General features: G+C 39.6%; 1 protein-coding gene across 3 annotated transcripts in view; it reads right to left on the bottom strand.

The window, feature by feature from the left end:
• Positions 1–24,137, bottom strand: part of LOC132815432 (nucleolar protein 4-like) — a 346,961-nt gene that overhangs the window by 62,989 nt on the left and 259,835 nt on the right. For all 3 annotated transcript variants that reach the window (XM_060824364.1, XM_060824365.1, XM_060824366.1), the window contains one exon: positions 17,938–18,117. In XM_060824364.1, the coding sequence (XP_060680347.1) occupies positions 17,938–18,117 (180 nt within the window). The remainder of the gene's footprint in view (positions 1–17,937; positions 18,118–24,137) is intronic.

Genomic DNA, 24,137 nt, shown 5'->3' with positions numbered 1-24,137 from the left:
GCCTAAAGGTGATGATGTTAAAGTTCTTTGGGCTAAAATTTCATTATTGGGGTGTGGCAACAATGCTTCAAGAACAGCCAACTAACGTTGCCACTGAGGCAGGCAGCACATAAATGTGGTGCTGCCTTTTCATTCGCCTAATTGTAGTTTGTATTGTAGGATGCAGCCAGCACGCAACTCATTACAGTAAGTCTCCCCCACTTCAAAGGAATTAGCACTCAGTAATAGGGAACTAGTCTGCCTGGCTGGCATACAAGAGTTGTACAAATGTACCTGGAAAGTGAGACGTTGCCTAGATTCAAGGATGTAGTGAGGAAAACCTTAGTAATGGAGGTGGACAGGTTTTCATGGGATCCATGTGGCCAATACAAGAAGTCTTCTGCGAAGAAACTGGCAGCAGTGTCACAAGTCATCTGATGACATTATACAGGCGATCAAGATAAATGAATGCATCTTGAAAAAAAGAACTTCATACTCACTGATCCACTACTTCCAACGTAGTTAACTGCACCATCATTACTTGTCAGCAATCTGTGGCACCCAGGGCATGTGCTTGATAGCCATAATCTACATCCAGTACATATTGTCGAGATATCAGTCTCATTACGAGGTGTCACAGCTTTCACATATCTCTAGTCATTCAGCAATGGCAGGTACACCACCAAAATTAGGTGTAACACAATAATTAATGTTCTGCCTTCTCTCTTGTGGGAAAGTTCAACTACAACCACCAGGAACAACGCAAATGAATATAAAAACAGAAATCTGGGATTTCCTGGTTCTGATGGAGGAGATGGCTCTCTATAACATCGGCTGAGCCAATGACAGAGTCCATGGCTTCAGACATCACTTACAACATTTGGGGTGAAATTACGCACTGGGTTTATGCCCTTTCTCCACTTCTAGCTTACTCCCATCCTGTTATCTGTAATGTGCTTGTTGCTGATGATAACCAAGGACCTCTTGATTTCCAAGTCACGCTATTGTCTCACCCCAATCTGCTTTTCTGATGGTTTGCAGTCAAACACCTAAGATCTGTTATATGTCCAGTCAGAGCATCCCCAGGCAGAAGAAGAGTAACACCACTTCATTGATGAAGGGACCCCTTTACTTTTTCTGACACTTGCAATGTCTCATCAGCTAAGGTACTGATACTACATGTGCCTTACTATTGCGTTAGGATCTGTATAAGGTAAGTCACTGGGTTTGAATGGAAAATAGATATTTCATGTATCAGTTCATCAATGACCAAGGTTACACATGAATTTTGTTACACAGGATACAGGTAAGAACTAAGTTGCATGTACATAGATTGGGGTGTTTTGGCAAATCTATCGCCAAATAATTATCTGTTCTCCTTCAGCAGAGGAGACAATGCCATGAGCTGCAAGTAGCCTACAAAATGCTCAAAGAAAGATAGAAAAAATGTAGGAATACAAAGAATACTGGAATTTTGAAGAATGTGTGAATCTTGAAGAATGCTAGAATCTATCATTAAAAGGGTATAGTTAGGAAATTTCATGGCGAGAAGCAGAGTTAACATGGTGTGTGAAAGGAAAATTATGTTTGGTTAATTTACTTGTTTTCTTTGTAATAAACAGCATAGATGACAGAGAAGCTGTGGATACACTGTACTTACTTAGATTACAAGAATACATTTGACAAGATGCTACATTAAAGGTTACTGTGCAAAATAAGTGCAAATAGTGAAAGGGGTAACACATTACCATGAACAGAGGATTGGTTAGCCCACAAGAAACAAAGTTGGGGATTAATTTTCCCACTTTCTGGCAAAGTATTTTATTGAGTGAAATTCATGGTGTCCAATCTGCCAAATCCATGGTGACACATCCCATATAATCTTCCGCACTTGATCTCATTGATCACGCAACTGACATCTTTGGCATCCATCTCATGGAATCACATGGTACAAGTGGAAGTGTTTGCCACTGCCAAGCCTTCAGAAAGTTCAAGCATCATTTTTAAGGCATTGTAAACTAAGAATTGCCCTTCATACTGTTATCTTGCATCACAGTTCTAAAAGAAATGTCCCAGCAAATTAAATCACTAGTTCACCAACAGGGGTTTGGAGAAGCTGGTCATGGTGTGGTGGAAAGGATGGTTGTATTTTTCTTACTGACTAATAAAGGAGGACATGCTGCCAGACTCAGCCAGCCTAGACTGAGATAATACTATTTATTGGGTGAAGAGCCATGCAGAAAGTGCAGGAGAAAAGATTTCCACAAGAATAAGTGCCACGTGGGCGGCACGGTGGCACAGTGGTTAGCACTGCTGCCTCACAGCGCCTGAAGACCCGGGTTCAATTCCCGACTCAGGCGACTGACTGGAGTTTGCACGTTCTCCCCGTGTCTGCGTGGGTTTCCTCCGGGTGCTCCGGTTTCCTCCCACAGTCCAAAGATGTGCGGGTCAGGTGAATTGGCCATGCTAAATTGCCCGTAGTGTTAGGTAAGGGGTAATGTAGGGGTATGGGTGGGTTTCGCTTCAGCGGGTCGGTGTGGACTTGTTGGGCCGAAGGGCCTGTTTCCACACTGTAAGTCTAATCTAATCTATTTTATCTCTGCTTTATAAAAAAATAAAGATTGGAGATCTGAATTCTGAATTTAACCAATAAGTAGAAAATTGTAACCTTTTTCACAGTCTCTTTCGAGATTCTGATTATTTTCATTTTGGCCATGGCTTCCCACATTTCTCACTATGGCCCATACTGCTCAAGGGAGTGGAAAATTCTGCCTGAGGCAGAAATGGGCAATTTTTAGATGAATGGAGTTTCATAGGTATCAATGTTAGGATCTCAACTGTTTAAAATTTTTCTCAATGACTTAGATGAAGGCACCGAATGTATGGTTGCTATATTTGTTGATGACTCGAAGAAAGGTAGAAACATAAGTTGAGAAGGGGATACAGCAAACCTGCAAAGTAAATAAGAACTAGGAGTAGGCAATTTAATCCCTTGAGCCTGCTCCACTGTTTGATATGATCATGCTTGATCTCATATTGGCCTCAACTCCATTTTCTTTCCTATTCTCTATAACCCTTCAACGCATTGTTAATTAAAGATCTGACTAGCTTCTCCTTAAATTTACCCAATGTCCCAACATCCATCGCTCATTGGGGTAGTGAATTCCACAGATTCACAACCCTTTGAGAGAAGTAGTTTCTCTTCATCTCATGTTTAGGATAAGAGGTAGCAGATTTAAAACAATGAACTCTCGAAATGAGTAGGGCAAGTGAGTGAGCAGAAATCTGGCAGATGGAGTATAATGAGGGCAACTATGAACTTGTCCACCTTGACAAAGAATAGAAAAGCAGCATATTATGTAAATAGAAAGAGTCTGCAGAACTCAACAGAAAAGGGGGATCTGGATATCCTGATAGATGAGTTACAAAAGTTAATTTTTAGATACAATTGAGTGTTGTCATTTATTGTGGAGAGATTGGAATATTAAAGTAGACATGTTTTGCTACAGTTGTTCAGGACTGTAGTAAGACCACACCTGTAGTAGTAAGACCACACCTGTAGTAGTGTGTGCAGTTTTGGTATCCTTATTTAGAAAAGGACATAATTGATTTTGAATAAGTTCATTTGACTAATATCTAGGATGAAGGGTTATTTTATTTTAAAAAATTACCAGATGTGGGCTTTGTCCATTCCTAAGTACATTTGTAAAATTGGTCCTGATCTATCTTCTTGAACCGTTGCAGTCCGTGTGGCATACGTACATTCACACTGACGTTCGCAACAGCGTTCTGGAATTTTGACCCTGTAACAGTGAAGGTGATATATTCCAAGTCAAGATGGTATGCATCCTAAAAGAAAACTTGCAGGTGGTTATGTTATATGCATATGTCCATGTGGTAGAAGTCACAGTACTGTCGTAGGAGCCTTGGTGATTTGGACAGACTGGGCCTGTATCTACTGGAGTTTAGATAATGAGAGTTGATCTTATCATAGCATATGAGATTCTAAGGAATAGTGGATATTCAAAGGATGTTTCCTTTTTGTTAGAAAAAGGAGGGCAAAGTTTAAAAATGTGGTTTAAAAATTTAACATGGAAATGAGGAGAATTTTATTCTCTCAAAGAGACTTTGGAACTCTCTCCTTCATGGAAGGTAGATGAATTTTTGACTATTAAGAGACTTATACGCCATCTGTCAAATGTTTGCTTACTGATTCAACCTACGTTTGCAGCTTCCTTATGTCTTCTTCTCAAAATGCCTCCCTATCTTTCTTTGGATCACCCTCACGATTACATTTGTACCTTGCTTTGTATTTTCAGCAAACTTCTATATTTTCCAAAGACACTCCGTCTCAGTCTTTAGTACAAAATGTAAACAGTTGAGACCCAGCATGGATTCTTGTGGCACTTCGCTAGTTACAGTCTGCAAAATGTAAAGTGCCCTTTTTATCCCACTTACTGCTACATGCTGTTAACAAACTCTCCATCAATGCTAATAATATTACTCCCAACTTCATGACTTCTTGTCTTGCATCTCATCTTTTATGTGGCACTCCCTGTGTGGATGGGAGCCAGCACTGCAAGGACAATGAGCTCACTGACCATTACACCATGGTGCAGGATGCAATTCAAGTGGACAGTTCAAAAGAATTTAGTTCTAGTAAGGGACAATACAGTTATTGAGATAAATATGGTTCTCTGCTGCCAAGAGTGAGAGTCCTGAAGGAAGTTTTGCCTCTTCAACCTAGAGTTAAGGACTTCCTTTTAAAGATAGAAAGCAATTAATGGAATGTTGGTCTTTATTTCAAATGGTTGGAGTATACAAGTAGGGAAGTCTTACAGCAACTGTATAAGGTGCTGTTGAGACCATATCTGGATTACTGTAGACCCCTTATTTAAGAAAGGATATCCTTACATTGGAGGCAGTTCAAAGAAGGTTCACTAGGATGATCTCTGGTATGAGGGAATTGTCTTATGAACAAGGGCTAAACAGATCGGGACACAACTCACTGGAATGAGACGTGATATTATTGAAACATATTGGATATGGTGCTTCACAGAGCAAAAGTTGAAAGGACGTTTCCTGTTATGGGACAGTCTAGAGCCAAAGGGCACGGCCTCAGAATAAAGGAAAGCCAATGTAAGACTCAGATAAGGAGGAATTTCTTCCCTCAGAGGATTCAGAATCTTTGGAACTCCTTGCCACAGATAGCATTTGGGGACAGAGTGTTTAAGGCTGAGATCAAGTCTTGATTAGTAGAAGAATAAAGGTTTTTGGGGAAAGGGCAAGAAAGTGGAAAAGAGGAATGCTGGTTCAGCCACAATCCTACTGAATAGCAGTGCAGGCTTGAGCAGCTGAACAGCCTATTCCTATTCCAAATTCATGCGGAATTATGATCTTATGGAACTTGGAAAAAGAGGGGAATGACCCAATTCCCATGATCCACATGGTACCATTATCATCAGTATAAGAAAGAGATTCTGCTGAAAGAACTTAAGTATCTATGCACTAAAGCAAAAAGTTAGAACACGAAGGTTAAAATCTCTAGATTATTACATCAACCACACTTTAATTGGCATAAGATAATACGATCCAAGTTAAACGTGTGTTCAAAGGCCGGTTTAGGAGAAATGGTTTTGATTCATGGGGAACTGGCACAAGCACTGCAGAAAGAGGGAGCAGTACTGTTGGAAAAGCCTTTACGTAAACAACAATCAGACCAGAATGCTGGAAAGTTGCATAACAGAGAGAGATCTTTAACTTAAATAGAGGAGATGTTCACATGAAGAGAGATTTGTAATGTTAAAAAGGTACGGTAAAAGTGCAGAATGAGAGGTAATGAATACCAGGCAAGAGCAGAACGTGGAAACATAGCTGTGCAAATAATATCAGAGTAAGCAAAAATGATGAAAAGGCAGATTTAAATTTGGTTTATCTGAATGCTTCTGGCATTTATAACAAGATGGATGAATTGATATAAGTAAATAAGCAAGATAGTAATAGCAATTATAGAAATATAGTTGCAACGTAGCCAAGCTTAGCAGCTGAATATTCATGATATTTGTAATTTTGGTAGGATGGGAAGAAAAGGAAACAGAGATGGGGCAGCTTTGGAACAGTTTCTTAGAAGAATGAGTCTGATGTTTGTTCCTGCGAAAAAGGGAATGCAGTATGATTTCTGGGATGGCAGGATTGACGAATAAGGATAAATTGAGTCAGTTACGATTGTATTCACTGGAGTTTACAAAAAGTGAGAGTGATCTCATAGAAACCTTCAAAATTCTAATGGGACTAGGTCTGTTAGATGCATTTGAATGACAGAGCAGGCATGAGGGCTTGAATGGCCCACACCAGTTCCTATTTTCTATTTTTCTATGTTTAAATATTTTCTACAACCCACTAGGGAACAGAATACTTGGATCAAAACATGTATAATAATCCAGGATTGGTAAAGATTACAAAGTAAATGGCCCTCTAGCCAAGAGTGATCATAACATGACAGAATTTCACATTCCATTTCAGAGAGTAAGAAATGTAGGTCAATAACTGGTCTCTTAAAGTTAAATGAAGACAACCTCAAGGACATGATGACAGAGTTGACTAACATGGACATGAAAAATAGGTTCAAAAGGAAGATGAAGGTGATACACAGTGACATTTAAAAAATAGCTCATAATTCTTGAAAATGAAAAATGCAGCACATGTGGTTAACTAAAGAAATTAAGGGTGGAATCAAACTGAAAAGCATGCAAAACTGTGTTTACTGAATATCTTTTAGAAATCCATGTATAAAATACCCACAGCTTCCTCTTTGTTTATCTTATCAATTTACATCCACATTATCCAAGACCCCTGCCATACCTTCCAAATGAAGCAGCAAGCTGCACTACATTCAATCTACTGTATTTACTGCTCATAATGTGGTCTCCTCTACACTGGGAAGACAAAATGCAGACAGAGTGATGGCTTTGCAGAACAGCTATGTTCTGTCCATAAAAATAACCCTGAGCACCTGCCACTTCAATGCACCACAATATTCCCATGCCAACATTTCTGTCATCGGCAGCAGTGTTCTGCAGAACCTCAGTGCAGTTCTATGAGCAACATCTCATTTTCTGCTTGGGGACCCTACAGCCTCTCAGACTCAATATAGAGTTTAATAAATTTAGACCATGATTCTGTCCTTCCATGTTTTTGTTTTACCCATCTCATGCCCTGTCCTGTCATGACATGGGCCTACCCATTCTCACCTACTCTCAGCTCACATTATTACTTACCCAGCTTCTCTTCTATCCTGGCCTATTTTCAACATACCCCTTTCATAGGAGTTTTTTGCTGGGCTCCATCTTGACCTGTCCACTCACCTCTCCCTGCAACCTCATCTCAACATAAAAAACACTTTTTTCCTAGCTGTCATCACTTCTGGTGAAGAGTCTCCTTTCTTCCCACCGCAGATTCTGCCAGATCAGCTGAATTTTGACAGCAATTTCTGCTTTTGGTGTCATCCTAAAATATTGTTTGCAGCCGCAGAAAGTCTATCTTTTCTCTTTACAACTGAATTCCCTATTACTATAGCCTTTCGACACTTACTCCTCCTCCCTCATGCAGCAGAGCCAATTGCAGTGCAACGAATTTGGTTCTTGCTATTTTCCTCAGAGAGGCTATTCAACCCAACAGTATATAAGGTGTTTTGCAGGGAAATGGCCACAGGGATTCCTGCACTGCCTGTCTAGTCCACTTTGTCTGCCTAGTGGTTATCCAATCCCTCCTTCAGTGACCACATCACTATATGTGCTATCCATGATACTCACAGCCTTCTGGTTGATCCTCAACGTGTCCCCAGCTACTGCTCTGCTCTGACACTTGGGCTTCCAGGAGCTGCAGCTGGAAACACTGTCCTACCCACCTTCTGGTCCCAGGCCCTGGAACTGTGTCCAACTTTTCACAAAGGGCAGGAACACACCACAGTCTTGAGCTCTTGTCTCCTTCAGAAAATTGCGTCAAGAAAGCCAGGCGAGGGGTCACAAAACTAGTATGGGTCTGGTGCAGGACACTGGTCAATGACCTGCTCCAATCCCTACGTATAAGTGCTAGTGTTGCAACTTCAGCAGGAGTCATGCACTATTAATAACTATATGAAAATTTGCCAGTTGGCAGTTTTCCCATAAGAGTGAATGCACAATCAGCTTTTGTGCCGGATTGCAATGAGGGCAAAGTGTATGGAGGTTTGTCTTTTGGATGCAATGACTGAATGACAGGTTGATATCTGTAACAGGGATGCATGCAGACAAGAGGGTTAGTTGTCACTTAAAATATCTTTGCCCTTTGTAACATAAAGAAATAACGCTAAGGACAGGAGACACACAAGGAGAGAAGTTTTGAACCTAAAGGTCCTCAAAGCATTCAAGCAGGAAACAATGAGGATCGCTGGTGAAGAAGGAGCGTAATCTTTGGCAGAAGATGATGATACACCTGCCTTGCTCCTAGTTAGTATATGATTGTGTCATCCGCCTTGCTCCTAGTTAATGACACAACCATCTTGCTGGTAGCATATCCCCGAGGGTATGCATCGCTGAACTTCTCCAGAATGGTCAAGGAAGTGATGGCATTTTTCAAGATGACCAATGGTATGCTTGATAATGCTCTTATGAATTCATTAGATTGATTACAGTATTCCTCTGGCTCACTCTGGGAATGACTCATTGTTGTATCAGCCACATCTGAAGGGCATACCTGTTGACACCAAGGAGCCATTAATCAACCTCAGATGGAATTTCTTTGGTCACCATTACCAAGGTTCAATTCCAGCTTTGCACCACTGTTGGTGTAGAGGTTGCACATTCTTCCTGTGTCTATGTGGGTTTCCTCTGGGTGCTCTGGCTTCCTCCCACAGTCCAAAGTTGTGCCGATTAGATGCATTGGTTATGCTAAAGTGTTCAGAGTATGCAGGGTGTGGAGGCTAAATGGATTAGCAACTGGAAACACAGGATTACAGGGAGAGGGTGGGGGGAAGAAGGGATGCAGGTGGGTCTTAGTAGGATGCTCTTTGGAAGGTCGGTGAAGACGTGATGGGCCAAATGGCCTGCTTCCACACTGTAGGGGATTCTATGATACGGACACACAGGATAGATAAGACAAAACATGAGGTGTTCAAACTTTAATGGTTCTTAATCTGATTCTTTTTGTTCTGCATCATCTAAGGACCAAGTGGCAGGCACAGAACAAATTGCATAACTGCACCTCTGGAAACAAAGCAGCCACAGCCTATAAGGATGCAACATCACCTCCCTCAACTGCCACCAGCAGTTACCCCACAATGTTCACAGAGGCAGTCACGTATAGTTTGCAGTACAATCTGGTAAGCACACCACAGATATGCCCCAGCATGGCAGTACAGTGGCTCAGTGGTTAGCACTGCTGCCTCACAGCACAGGATCCCAGGTTGATTCCAGTCTCGGGCAACTGTCTGTGTGGAGTTTGCACATTCTCCCATTGTCTGCGTGGGTTTCCTCCAGGTGCTCCTGTTTCCTCCCACAGTCCAAAGATGTGCAGGTCAGATGAATTGGCCATGATAAATTGCCCACAGTGTTAGGTGCATTAGTCAGAGGGAAATAGGTCTGGGTGGGTTACTCTTCAGAGGGTCAGTGTGGACTTGTTGGGCTGAAGGGCCTGTTTCCACACTGTAGGGAATCTAACCTAATTTAATCTAACCTCACAGATGGAGTTACAGCTGGGTCCCCAGACAATTAGGAGATGGCTGGGGATCAGGATCCTGTTGAGTCTCATGTTTGTCACAATGTGATTTCTAGAGAGGAGATAAGACATGAAACAGATTTAGAGATAACTTAGCAAGGGAAGATGGCCAGGCCGGGTCTATGATCCAGGAAGATGATGGACGTGAGGCGATGATCCGATATTGTTGTATGAACCATATGTAGATATGGTCAGCCCTGACATCCCTTGGATATCTCTCCAGGCCTCGGCATGAACTTATAAAATCCTTCTCATATTCTGACAAATCCTTGTCATCTGAGGAGTGCTAATGTTCCTTGCATTCTTCCCTTTACATCCACATTTGTCAATGCTCTTCTAAGTTGTGCAGTGCAAAGCAGACCAGTATGACTTGAGATATTCTTTGGGGTATGCATTGCTGAACTTCTCCAGAGTGAACAAAGAAGTAGAGGCATATTTTAAGAAGACCGGTGGTACGCATGATAATGGTCTGCTGAATCATGAGATTGATTGCAGCATTCCTCTGGCTCCTTCTGAGAATGGTGCATGCGAATATCTGAGAGGATAGCCTTTGACACCAAGGAGCCATTAATCAACCTCAGATGGAATTTCAAGAAGCTCTGGGAGCTTTGAGTTGTGCAAGATGTATCGGATAGCTCCACAAGTAACGATCAAGAGGTGCATTGTTCTCCTCTTGTGATGCAAAACAGTTGTACATTTGAGGAGGGAATCATTTTTCAACTCACAAATGCAGCTGCTTGCTCCCAAGGAGTCATTTTGACTGTAAGTGCAGTCAATGATATCATACACTCAATGAAACCTTGCATTGTCACTGAATGCAGTTGACATTGGTGTTGAAATGGATAAATCACTGACATGAAATAGGGTGTCTGTCATCCCGTTATATAACTATGTGGAGCAGCCTATAAGATGCCATCATCTGTCATGCTCTGGAGCCCCACCCTGCAAAGATTTAGCACCACTGTAACCTTTAGGGTCACTGGCAATGGGATTCCCACCAAATCCACATAGCTGAACATCTTTTACACAGTCCAACATGGCTCACCGATCATATCCTCTAGAATTTTCATGTGCCCTTGGCATTGCCTTTATGATATCCAGAGTCAGTTTCTTCTTGCCTGTCTTTACTGATGTGTTCCCCAGACATTTTCATCAGACCAGCATCCTTCTCGGAGACTGCCTGCTGTTAGTTTTGCATCCTCTGTTGGACAACTAAAGCTCTCCTTCTTTGCATTCTCTCTTCATGCATCTGATGTTACAGGAACATGTGAATGAGACCCATTGTTACAGCATTAATGGCACTATATGAAGAGGATAGATGTATGCGTGAAAGCATAGCTCTCATTTTTTAAAAGCTAGTCATTAGGGCATCCTTTTAATGGACCAGTTGTGCACAATATTATCTTCATTTACCAAAACAACATTCTTCTACTTCAAATGGATTTTATATTCAGACTGTGTTGGATTTAATCCTAGTCAGTTTCATGAAGGTTAACCAAGCTGTGTAGTTTTGGTCCCTTTTCAAAGACTGTTTCCACTCCGGAAAATCACACATATTAAATCAGCAGATGGAAATTAAAGATTAGTTGTCTGTTTCTATACATGATTATGACACCCTTAACCCTCTTAGTAATCCTCTTCCATGCTTTTGTTCATCCTCATTACCCACCCCAATCCCAAATCTGGACCTGTCTCCATTCAGAGCACAACTTCCTACTTTGGATGTAACTGTTACCTTCAACACTCTGACCTGTACTTCAGCCATCAAGGCACCATCGCTGATAGCACTGACCCCAACATTTAGGCCGTTATGCATCTTTCAATATCTGACTTAACCTACCCAACCCAAGTCACTCTAAAGACCACCATAGCAAGGATTGTTGCTTCACTACATCTCTTACAGAGTTGTGTGAATTTGGAACTCCCTGCTTCAGAAGGTGGTGAAGGCAAGGTCATTAAATATTTTTAAGATGGAGGTGGATTTTTTGTTAGGCAAGGGAATCAACAATTTTCACAGAGGGATTAAAATGTGGAATTTGGAACACAAATAGATTAGACATTATCTTATTGCATTGCATAGCACATCTGCTCCTAATCTGTAAGTTCATATGTCACCAATTTCCTAATTTTTTACATTGATACATGGGATGTAGACAGTCCTGATTCAGGCAGCATTTATTACCCATCCCTAGTTGACCTTGAGAAGGTGGTGGTGACCTGCCTTCTGGAACCGCTATAGTCCATTTGACACAGGAACCTCAGAAGTGCTGTAAGGGAGGTACTTACAGGATTGTGACCCAGAGATTTTGACATCCAAACTAATACAGTATCTGAAAACAACCAGCTCTTAACTTGTACAGCCACATTTTATGTGGGACTAAGTAAATGCGTTTGGGAAATGCAAATATGCAACATTTACTAATGTCCCTCTATCTGAACTGCTTGTTAATTCTCAAATTAAAACTATTAAACATAAATCTGATTGCAAAAAATGTTGGTTCTGCTTGTACTAACATTGTTGAAATGTCCTGCTACAAGCTTTTTAATAATGGATTCTAGCATTTTCTCAATGACGGCCCATAAGCTAATTCATCCAAAGTTTCCAGCTTTCTTTCTTTCTCTTCGATAGTGGTGTTACATTGCCAACTTTCCAACTGAGAATTTTTGAAGATTACAACTGATCCACCACTTCCTTTAATACTCTAGAATGTATCCCATTAGATTCAGAGGATATGCCAGACTTTTGCCTCATTAGTTTTATTAGACCTTTTTTTAAGAGGATCGTGATTATTTTAAGTTTCTCCCTCTTTTACACCTTCTATTATCTATTATTTTGGAATAATGTTCGTGTCTTCTGACTTGAACTCAGATTTTAAAAAAACCCTTTCAAAGTCTCTACTATTTCCTTCTTTCCCATTATTAAAATTGTCAGTCTCATGTTTTTTATGGACTAACACTCAAATTAGTTATTCTTTCCTTTTTTATATACTTGAAGTGTTTGCATCTGCTTTTACTTTTTTTTACTTTTTTCTCTCACATCCTAATTTCGCCCTCTTTAACTGATTTCTAAATTTTCCTAATCTTCTTACCCACCAGTATTCTCTGCAGTATTTTTTTAAGCTTTTTTTCCCAATTTGATAGCATTGTCAACAACAGCATCGCAGATTAACAGAAGTGTGGCATCACGGAAGCAGGACTGTATGAGCTCGGTGAATGAGCAATTTACTTAATTCCATTCTCCTGTGTTTTCCTGCACTTTCTGCCTTTTCAGAAGACATTTTAATGCAAATTTTGAAAGATGTGGTTGATAACATGGATGTAGAAAGAATGTTTTCTTTTCTGGGAGAATGTATAACGTGAGGTTACCATTTAAAAATAAAAAGAGTCATTTATGGCAGACATGACAAGAATTTCATTTTCTCCCACAGGATGATGGGTCTTTATAATTCTCTTCCTCAAAAGGCAGTGGAAGCAAAGTTTTTGAAAATTTTGAAGGGTCACAGATTTGTCAGAAGGATGAGATGAAAGGTTATAAAGGGTGGGCAGTATTGTGGAATTGAGATTACAATCAGATCAGCCATGATCTTATTAACGGTTAGATCAGCTTCGAGGAGTCAAATGGTCAATATGGTTCCAAATTCTTTGTTGGAATAATGAGAGGCATTCTTACTGAAACACACAAGATTCAGAAGGAACTTAATAGGATAGATGCTGACAGGTTAGTTATGGTAAAAAGTGAGGTCTGCAGATGCTGGAGATCAGAGCTGAAAATGTGTTGCTGGTTAAAGCACAGCAGATCAGGCAGCATCCAAAGAACAGGAAATTCGACGTTTCGGGCCGGAGCCCTTCATCAGGATGATTCCTGATGAAGGGCTCCGGCCCGAAACGTCGAATTTCCTGTTCCTTGGATGCTGCCTGACCTGCTGTGCTTTAACCAGCAACACATTTTCAGGTTAGTTCTGGTAGTCAAGCAGACTTATTCATAAGGGAAACAGACTCAAGATTTAGGATTGAGATCATGAGAAATATCTTCACTCAAAGTGTTGTGAACTCTTTAACAATTTACTGGAGAGGTTGTGAAGTCCTCTATTCCAGTTAAGGCTGGAATAGACATATTTTTGATCTATCAGGAAATCCAGGTGAAGCAGACTCATTGGTCAGATAGTTTGTTTCTGCTTAATTTAGAGGGAATATCTCATTAGCCTTCAGTCAGATTTCTAATGGATGACAGGGTTGTAGGAAGGTCAAGGAATCCTGAAGGGTCACAACAGAGATTTGGTTGAGAACAGTATCAGAGATATGAGAAAAGAAAAAGGCTTGAAAAAATCTAGGAGACACAAAGAAAAATCATCACAACACACAGCTCAATCATCGACTCAGCTGCAGACTAAAATCTTTCAGTTGAAGTAATAATACTGATAGTACTCGGGCCAGGGCTTTAAATCTACTTGAAAGCCTGCCATGCTCATCATCAAAGTAGTCCAAAATGTTTTCACACAAAATATAAATAACATAAAATGTAAGAAAAAGGTGAAAACATAAGTACTGTACTTGGATCCAGAGTGGCAAACAAAATACACACTCAGATGGAAGCAGGATGTAGATCTGGTTATGGAGCAATTTAAAATATGCACAGAGTACTTGGTTGAAACAGGGTATAGACTGGACAACAAGTGGAGGGAGACCAGAGTGAACGTTTAAGGTTCTGTGCTGAGATAATGCTGACAAATAGTGCATACAATATGCATGCAGCCTTGATAAACTATTGCCCGCGTTCAGAAACAAGTGCAGTGACTGAGGAAAAATTACAAAGGTATTTTTGGTAAGGGAATCTGAGGATGCACTGTTGAAGGCATTTTTGAAGGAATTAATATCCAAGGTATGCACAGAAATGCTTCTGGGAAGAAAGATAATGGCCAAATTGGAAGTTGTAATAAGATCCAGGAGTGATGGAAAACTGTACTTCTACCCATGTGAGTCAATCACTGCCGAGAAACAGACTACTGCTGAAGCTCAAAAAACTAGAAGAACCAATAGTGCAATCAAAGGCTCAGGTGGGGACTGAAATCCTTCAGCTGCAACAGTAGTACTGAGGGAAGGTCTCTAAATCTATCAAGTTGAAAGTCTGCCACACTTACCATCTAAGCAGTCCAAAACCTTTTCACATAAAATATATTCTGAAGATTTCAGAAGTATACAAATCCATAGCCATGTAATTCTCTTGCTAATCTAAATAAGGACTGGAAGAAAAAAAAGCAAACCTGCAGTGAATGGTGCAAAATTAAACAAAATGTTTACTTAATATGCTTGAATGAAATCTAGGCCCTCGGTTTGTCTAAGAAACAAATAAAAAGTATGCTACACACAAAATATTGCAGCCCATGAGACTGTGTGAAGTGAGCAAAATGCCTACATATCCAAATCTTACAACTCCACTGTGGCCACAGTGCAATAACTGTCACAAAGGCATAGTAGTGCAGAATTCATTGCCATTTTTAGATTGGAAACACCAATTGGAAAAACAACTTAAAGGTTTTAATATTGACAACCTTACATCTGGAGCATCTCCTTTCCATCTCTAAATCCACCTTCTCTCTTACCTTCTGTGCCTCTCCTATGTCAATCCAGGGCCTCACTGTCCAATGTCTATATTTCTCTGGATGGGTATCTTATAGAAAACACAGCAGACCCTGCAATTACTGATTTGCTTGAAGGAGCAAATTGGAGGGAGCTACACTTCCAGTATAAGCACTAGAAACATATTTTTAGTCCTCCAATGGTCAGTTAAATTATTGTCTCACTAGAAGATATTCATGCAGGTTGGACTGGAAGATGATGAAGGAGTCAAGGAAGCTAACAGAAAAATGAAGACATATGTAGGAAGCTTCTTTTGTGGTCATCTATAGAGTCCTCCCGACTTTTCTTCTTGTTGGAATGTAACTAGTCAGTACCTAAGACATTGCTTCCTTAAAAGGTAATTCACTGTTCCATTTCAGTTCTTTATATCAAAACCTGATTCCATTTTACCCCAGATAGATGTGCTCTCATCTCACTGAGGTTAGCCCTTATCCAGTTCAAAACATCTATTTTTGACTTTTAACTGTCCTTTTCCATTACTAATGTAAGACTTAGGATCCAATGATAACCCCTACTCAAGTGTTTTCCCACAAACGTCATTCACGATCACCAGATCAGCAATATATCCTTCCTAGTTAGACCTTTTTGCAGCTCTCCTTGCCTCTCCATTACTTGACCAAAAAAAAGCCTTTTGTCATTTTGGTTGATATTTTAATGTGCCCTCCTACATTTAGCTATCATTAAAAACAGATGCAAGCGCAGTTCACTTCAGACTATCGTAATGTAAGAAGAGTCTGAAAGCTAAATGGGAGGCTGCATTTTATGAATTTGCAGTACTGATGCTTGCTATCTTTTAGGACAATTATATATCACAATCATTGAAGGGCATGGTGCAGGTAAAACAAAAAGCAATAAATGGGGTCAATATAGTTATTGACATTTTACATATACAGGGTCACTGAATGCCAAAACAATAAAATTACATATTAATTGTAACCACTCGAAACTTGCACACATCATAAGTCAGAGGTATTACAAAATGCTGTCCGCTTACCTGGATGAGTGTAGTTCCAAAAGCACGGAAGAGGCTCAATACCCTTCAGGACAAAGCAGCCACTTGATTGGCAGCACATCTAATACATTCAACATTCACTTGTAAGGTGCATTGCAACAATCTCTTCAAGACTTCTTGAGACACTGATAAACATCATCATCTGCAAATTCACCTCCAAGTCACACATGATCCTTGGAACTCTACTGCTGTTCGTTCACTATCATTGGGTCAACCTCATTACATAGGTTGCAATGGTTCAAGAAAAAACTCGTCACCACCTTCTCAGCAGTAATTGGGGATGGCCAATAAGCACTGGCTTAATCAGTGGTGTCCACATCCCGTAAAAGTATAAAAAAGTTAGTATTTTATATAATATTTGTTCGCCCATCATTAAGATTATAGGAAGCTCTGTTTATACCTTATAGAAAGGTGATTAGAGCCGTGATAAGCACACAATGTTAATATTATTTCAAACGTTACACAATACAGTTGTAAAGAAAGGAGTGAAAACTATTTTTATTATTAAATAAGGGCAAGTTAATTAGGGACACAACAGAGTTTTCACTTTTGTTTTTACAATCATTTGTGGCATTTGGACATGGCTGGTTAGTCAGCATTTTTCTTCTGTAACTGCCCCGGAACCATGATAATGAGTTACCTCCTTGAACTGCTGCAGTCCAGAGGGCAGGAAAACCCATAATGCTGCTCAGAAGGATATGTATGCATGTTTGACCGAATGACAGTGAAGTTTCAAGACAGGATGCTGTACGACAGGCAGAGAAACTTACATATGGCGGTGTTTCCATGTACCTATTCTTTTCTCCTTCAAGATGATAGAGTTTGCCAGTGTGGAAAGTATTGCCAAAAGAGCCAGGGTGAGTTGCTACAGTACATCTTGTAAATTACACACAATGCTCCCACTGGGTTGGTGGACAAGGAAGTGCATTTGAAGGTAATGAACGAGATACCAAATAAACAGGCTGCTTTGTCCTAGATGAACTTTCCTAGTGTTGTTGAAGTCAAAGTCATCTCGGCAAGTGAAGAATATTCTAACATACTCCTGAATTTTGCTTTATAGATGGCGTACCAGTATTAGGGAAACAGGTAGTGAGTTACATTCCACAGAATTTCTAGCCTCTGACATATTCTTGTAGCCACAGTATTTATATAGCTCATCCAGTCTAGTTTCTGGTCAATTCCAAAATCCAGGATTTTGATAGTTGCGGAAGTTTTTGAAATTATCAATAGTGGAAGATTGATTCCACTGATTAACTAGTGGTAAGGATTATCATTAGAACTTTTAAAGAAACGTTTAAAAAAAATTTCCACAAATATCTTTAGAATATGGAATGCTGTAGTACAGATAACTAATAAGACAGAAACTTGGTTTCAAAACTAAACGTTTTCAAAAGGAAGAGTATATTTATACACTGCATTTGTTATAGTTCTACTAAAAGTGCAGAAAAATATTTGGATTTTACAATGGTATATCACTTACAAAAAGAACGACGTGAATACAAATGTTGTGGAGACATTTCTTGAGGATATAGATTGAAAATCTATCTGTAACTCACATTAAAAGCTTTAAGGCGCTCTGATTCTGCTCCATCTGAATCAATTATCTTCTCAGCATCATCATGATCATCCTGATCATCATCATCTTCGATAGTTCTACTCACAGTCAGATCTTCAGGACCACCTCCTACACTTTCATTTCTTAGAGACTCATAGCTAGAATAGCTGTGTGCAGGTGACTGAGTCGGGAAAAAAACAGACACGAAACATAATTAGCAACTGTATTAATTATTATGGATAAAATACAACTTAAAAACAATTTAGTAAATTTAGATAACTATGAGTTTCCTGTTGAGTTTTGATTAACAATCAAGATCTATCTCCACTTTTAATAAATAAATTAGTTTTAACTTCAGACATGTATAAGAGTTAAAAATTACTTCTATATATTTCAAACCTCAAGTTCTACTTTAAACTGACATTAAAACAAGAGTATCCTCATTATAGCTCCAAATTTCATGATTCTTAAGTGTAGTCCTAACAGCCAGTTGTCTGATTAATCAAAATATTCTGAATCAGAATACAAATGGTTGTTAGCAATTGGAACAACTGAGCAAATTAATGCTTCAGACTACTTTCAGTCATTAGCAAAGTGATCCAGGGAGTCATGAATGATGCTATTAGTGGCACTTACTCACCAATAGCCTGGTCAATGATGCTCATTTGAGTTCCGTTTGAGTCATTCAGTTATAGATCTCATGACAGGCTTGATTAAAAAATGGACAAGAGTTGCATTCCTGAATTTTGGTGAGAGTGACTGTTCTTGTGGCATAAAGAAACCTCAATAAAACTCAAATCACTGGAGGTCAGGAAAGGTACTTTCCATTGGCTGGCATCATCTTTGACACATATTCTCTTATGCCAGAATCTAAGATCCAAATATCTTCAGAAGCTAACTCATTTACCTTAATTCCATTATCACACCAGAAGCAAAGCTGTTTGCTGATTATTGAAAAATGCTTTGGAAGTTCACAAATAATTCAACATTTTGTAATGTAATATGACCTTGGCAACATCCAAACTTTGGCTGATAATTTACGAATACTACACAAGTATTAGGCAATGGCCATGGTCAACAGGAGGGAATGTGTCCACAGTGTTTAATGGTACTACATCTCAAATTTCCCACTATAATTATTCTGGAGAAGTGGTCATCATTGACTGAAAACTCAACTGGACCTTCCATATAAATACCCTGGACACAGGACTGGGTTTACTACAGAGTAGCTCAACTCCTGAATTCCTAAAACCTCTGCAGCAGAAATGAAAAATCTTGCCAGTTGTGCAGCAATGAAAACACTCGAGAATATCAGCATAAACCAGATCAAGACTACTTTAGCCTGTTTTATGGACAGCCTCTTCAAAGCCTTAAGCACTCATCCCTCCAATTTTGGTCCTTGTAGCTACACTGTCTATTATTTGCAGGATGCACTGCCACAAAGCTTCTTTGACAGCACCTCTCAAGCCTCTGACTTCTAACACCAAGAAAGACAAAGGCAGAAAGTGCATAAGAACACCATCAGCTTTAACATTCCCACAAACTCACAAATCATTCTGACATGGAAATATATGGCCACCACTTCATTGTCCCTGAATCACATCCCTCGAATACCTATCTAAAAAGGACCAAAGCATGGACTGTGTAGGGGATGTACACAGCCACCTTCTCAAGTGCAACTAAAAATTGCCTATAAATGCTGAGCTCTTGGGTGACATTGATATACCATAATGAATCATCAAGAGAAAATTGAATCTAAAGTTGTGGTCTCAAAATACCTGGATCTTCAATGCATGTGTGAGAGAAAAACAGTTCTGCTGGCCAGTATCCAAGTTGTTTATGATTACAGAACCATAGAGACGTAATCAAGAGTAAAATTATTTAATGATAGACAATTTCAATGGGTTGAGAATGGGCCTATTCTGGAAACTGGAATGAAAGTTTAGCAAGTAGAATTGCAGCTGAATAACAAGTTCTTATTGAAGGGAAGATACTTCGGTTACAATTGAGGTATATTCTTATGAGGCAGAACACGAGGGTAAAAAAAGCCAGAATCCTCTGGATAGGTGTACATGGCAAATATCAGGTTGGCAATGCAAATGAAAACCAGGCTGAATACAGAGAGGTCAGAAGTAAAATGAGAAAAATAAAAGAAGCAACGAAATAGTCTGAGAAGACATTAGCAACTAACACAAAAAAGAATCCAAAAGTCTTCTTTCATCATATAATTAGTAAAAAGGTGACCAAAAAGGAGGAAGAGGATCCACATGTTATACTAAACCAATGCGTACACATCTATCTGGAAAAGGATGATGATGATTCTGGAGCCGTCATAAATGATGGAGTAATTGAGGTATTGGATGAACTAAAGATGAGATAGTAAAAGTTTAGCTGTATAGAACGTTAGTCATCAAAACCAGATGGAATGAATTAGAACATTCTGAAAAAAAGAGCTAAGGGTGGAGATACCAATACTTCTCAGATACATTAATGGTGTCAGTCCTCTGGAAAATTGCAATGGTACCCCTAGTTTAAAAATAGTTGTAAGGATAAGCCCAGTAACTAAATTTAAAGTAAAACCTTCAGAGCTATGCAAAAATTAAAGTATAGCTTACTGCAGGCAGAGGCAGGAGAATTCACAATGGGGAATAAGGAAATTTCAAAACCTATACAAATGCTTTGTGTCTGCTTTCATGGAGAAATGTACAAAAAAATCTGAGAAACATTAGAGGACCGAGAGATGAGTGAGAATAAGGAACTGAGAAAAAAAGTTATAAAAATGTAGTAATGGAGAAAGTTGATAAATCTCCTGGACTTAATTATCTATATCCCAGAGTATTGAAAAAGATGGCTGTAAAGATAGTGGATGCATTGGTAATTATCATACAGTGGGACCAGTGGCAGAGCAGTGTCACAAACCACTGCATGGTCTGAGTGCAGGGAAAGCAGCTGACCAGTAAGTAGCAATTGTGAATATTTCTAGCAAAGTTAAAGTAATGTTTACAGTTTGTGTTAACGTTTACATTGTTTTTCTTCTCTCTTTTCTTGAAAAGAACTGCTTAAGTATCAGATTGATATGATTTTTTTTCATTTTAGTTTATAGAAATCAAATATTATTATAGTGAAGTGTAAAGAGCAGGGTATCTTAAGTAATTAATTTCTAGGTTAAGTCAAACATAGATCCCTCAAAGTTGACACCCAAGTTAATAGGGTTGTTAAGAAGCATATGGTGTGTTAGCTCTCATTAGCAGGGGACTTGAGTTTAAGAGCCACGAGGTTATGGTACAGCTCTATAAAGCCCTGGTTAGACCACACTTGGAATAATGTATTTAGTTCTGGTTGCCTCATTATAGGAAGGATGTGGAAGCTTTAGAAAGGGTGCACTGCTAGCAGTCGTAGTAGAGTCAGATATATTAGGGATATTTAAGTGTCTCTTGGATAGGCACATGGTTAATAGTAAAATGTAGGGTATGTAGGTTGGTTTGATCTTGGAGTAGGATAAAAGATCTGCGCAACATCAAGGCCAAGGGGCCTGTAATGTTCTACGTTCTATGTTCTATGATAGTGAAATATGGAAGCTGCTGGACTCTAATGTGGTCCAAAGCCAGTACATATATTGTAAGTGCTCACAGCTCCAGGAATTTTGGAGTTGAAGTTGAGTAAGATGAGCAAGCTGACCATAGCACATTGGTAGAGGGAGATGTTCAAGTGAGGTAGGAAATATAAATATTATTATAGCAGAGGACAATATATACCTGATGAAGGAGCAGCACTCCGAAAGCTAGTGCTTCCAAATAAACTTGTTGAATTATAACTTGATGTGTGATTTTTAAACTTTGTCCACCCTAGTCTAACAACAGCAGCCCCACATCATGATCTGCTTAGGCACTTTATAATCTCAAGGTCTCAATATTAAATTCCATAACTTCAGAAACTGACCACATAACGCCTATTCTCCATATTCTTATATTATTACACAACAGCCTTAACTTGTTTGTGACATTTTTTACTTTGCTTTTGGTAGGGAGGATCCATCCTCTCTGCTTTACACCTTAATTTGCACTCACTATATGTCTCCCTTTCTCTTTCTCACCATTAAAACCACTTTTGTCTTTTGCACTAAGCCTCTGCTTCTGTTAAAAGTAAAAAAAAATTCCAAACACATTTCAGTTTTGAAAAAGAAATGCACCAGTCTTGAGCTATTAATTTTGTTCCTCTTTAAGCAGATGTTGGCAGGCCTGTTTCTCCAGCATTCTCCGTGTTTGTTTGGTTGTACGCCAGTGAGTGTAACTTCAAAGGTGAGGAAACTATTGGAAGGCATTCTGAAGGACAGAATAATCTCCACTTGGAAAGACAAGGATTGATTGAGGACAGTCAGCATGGCTTTGTCAAAAGTAGATCACGTCTGACAGATTTGATTGAGCTTTTCAAGGAGATGACTAAATGTGTGGAGGGAGGTAGTGCAGCAGATGTAGTGCACACGGATTTCAGTAAGGCTTTTGAGAAGAACTCACATAGGAGACTGGTCACAAAGCTAAGAACTGTGAGATGTAGAGTAATTTGGCAAATTGGATCCAAAATTGCCTTAGTAGCAGGATACAGGGTGTGATAGTGATGGCATAAATGATTTGTTTCTAAAATGCATAAATTGTTGAGGTAGCAGGGCAGGAGGAAAAAAATGTTTAAAAGGCACATGGGGTCCCTGGATTTTAATAATTATAGGTACAGAATAGAAAAGCAAATGGGCACATAAAAGATTTATGAGAATAGTTTCATTTACGAGAATGGAGGAGGAATAACAACAGAAATGAAAACATGGAGAAGCTGGGCGTGTTCTGTTTTGAAAACAAAGGGTGGAGATTTGACAGACATGTTCAAAGTCATTCAGGCTCCAGATAAAGACGACAAAACATTTTTGGAAGTCTTTTTCAAAGTTCTGAAGAAGTCATGTTGGCTGCAAAACATTAATTCAGAATTTCTTTCTCCACAGATTCTGTGAGACCTGCTGAGACTTTTCAAAACTCTGTTTTCATTTCAGATTTCAAGCACAGTGTATTTCTTTTATTTATATGAGAACATTTTTTAGAATCTGTGGTTAAAATCTGAAATGCACCATGGCACAGTGTCAAACAATTTTTCTCACAAGGGAACTAATAAAGACCTAAGAGAAAACAAAAGGGAGAAAAGGTTTTACAAAAAAAAAGAGCACAGGTATGGGATTATGTAAACTGCTTTTGCCACGAGCTAGCCTGAATGACCATAGACAGTCTCCATGTGTGCTGTAATCACTTTACTTTGAATCCATCAAAACATTGAGTTTCATTATTTTATTTTATTCTGGGCATGATAAGGATCTAACTATGCTTTACATTGTTGGTGAGAATGAGGGTGGTGTTATATTCCTTCATGGAATGTGGGCTTCAATGGCAAAATCAGAATTTACTGCCCATTCCATTGAGTAGGTGATGATGAGTAATCTTCTCGAATTCTGCAGTCCCTGTGGTGAAAGCCATGAGGACAGTGTAGAACTTCAATACGTCATTGACAAGTCGGTGGAGCAGGTGAGTAGGTGGCAGATGAACTTTAGTGCAGAGAATTGTGAGGTTATACACTTTGCTAACAAGAATATGGAGAGACATTATAAAACGTCGAGAACCATTCTAAAGGATTTGCAAGAGTGACAAGACCTGGATGTACAAGCACATAAGCCAATAAAGATGAAAAGATTTTGGGGGGGGGGGGTGGATCCAAAATTGCGGCGATCTAGTAAGGTGGCTTTGCAGAGCTTCACACCGTATCACAGGTGGGACAAAGCCCTAACCCACCCTATCCAGGTCATTGCAGTATTCTAGGACTCTGAAAATGACAGAGCCCTAGAAAGTTCTAAGAAGTCACTTACCTGCATTCTCGCAGTCCAGGAATGCCTAAGAAGGGAGCAGGCTCACCCGAGGCTGGGGCAACAGCTCAACCTACAGGATCCTCGGACTCGATTTCTTACCAGGCCCTGGTGTTGGAGCTCATGAAATCTCACGAGATGCTGGATAAGCAAATTGAAGAGAAGTTGGCCTCGATTTCTATTATGCTGCAGAAGCACGAGCTGCAACTGGCAGGCCTCAGAAAAAGGGCAGACAAGGTCAAATGCAGGGTCACGGTGGTAGAAGCTCAGACTGATTCCTCTAAGGATAGAATCCAGGCCCTGGA

Source organism: Hemiscyllium ocellatum, chromosome 4, assembly GCF_020745735.1.
Source record: "Hemiscyllium ocellatum isolate sHemOce1 chromosome 4, sHemOce1.pat.X.cur, whole genome shotgun sequence".
NCBI classification, from domain to species: Eukaryota; Metazoa; Chordata; class Chondrichthyes; order Orectolobiformes; family Hemiscylliidae; genus Hemiscyllium; species Hemiscyllium ocellatum.
This window is presented reverse-complemented; position numbering and strand designations above follow the sequence as displayed.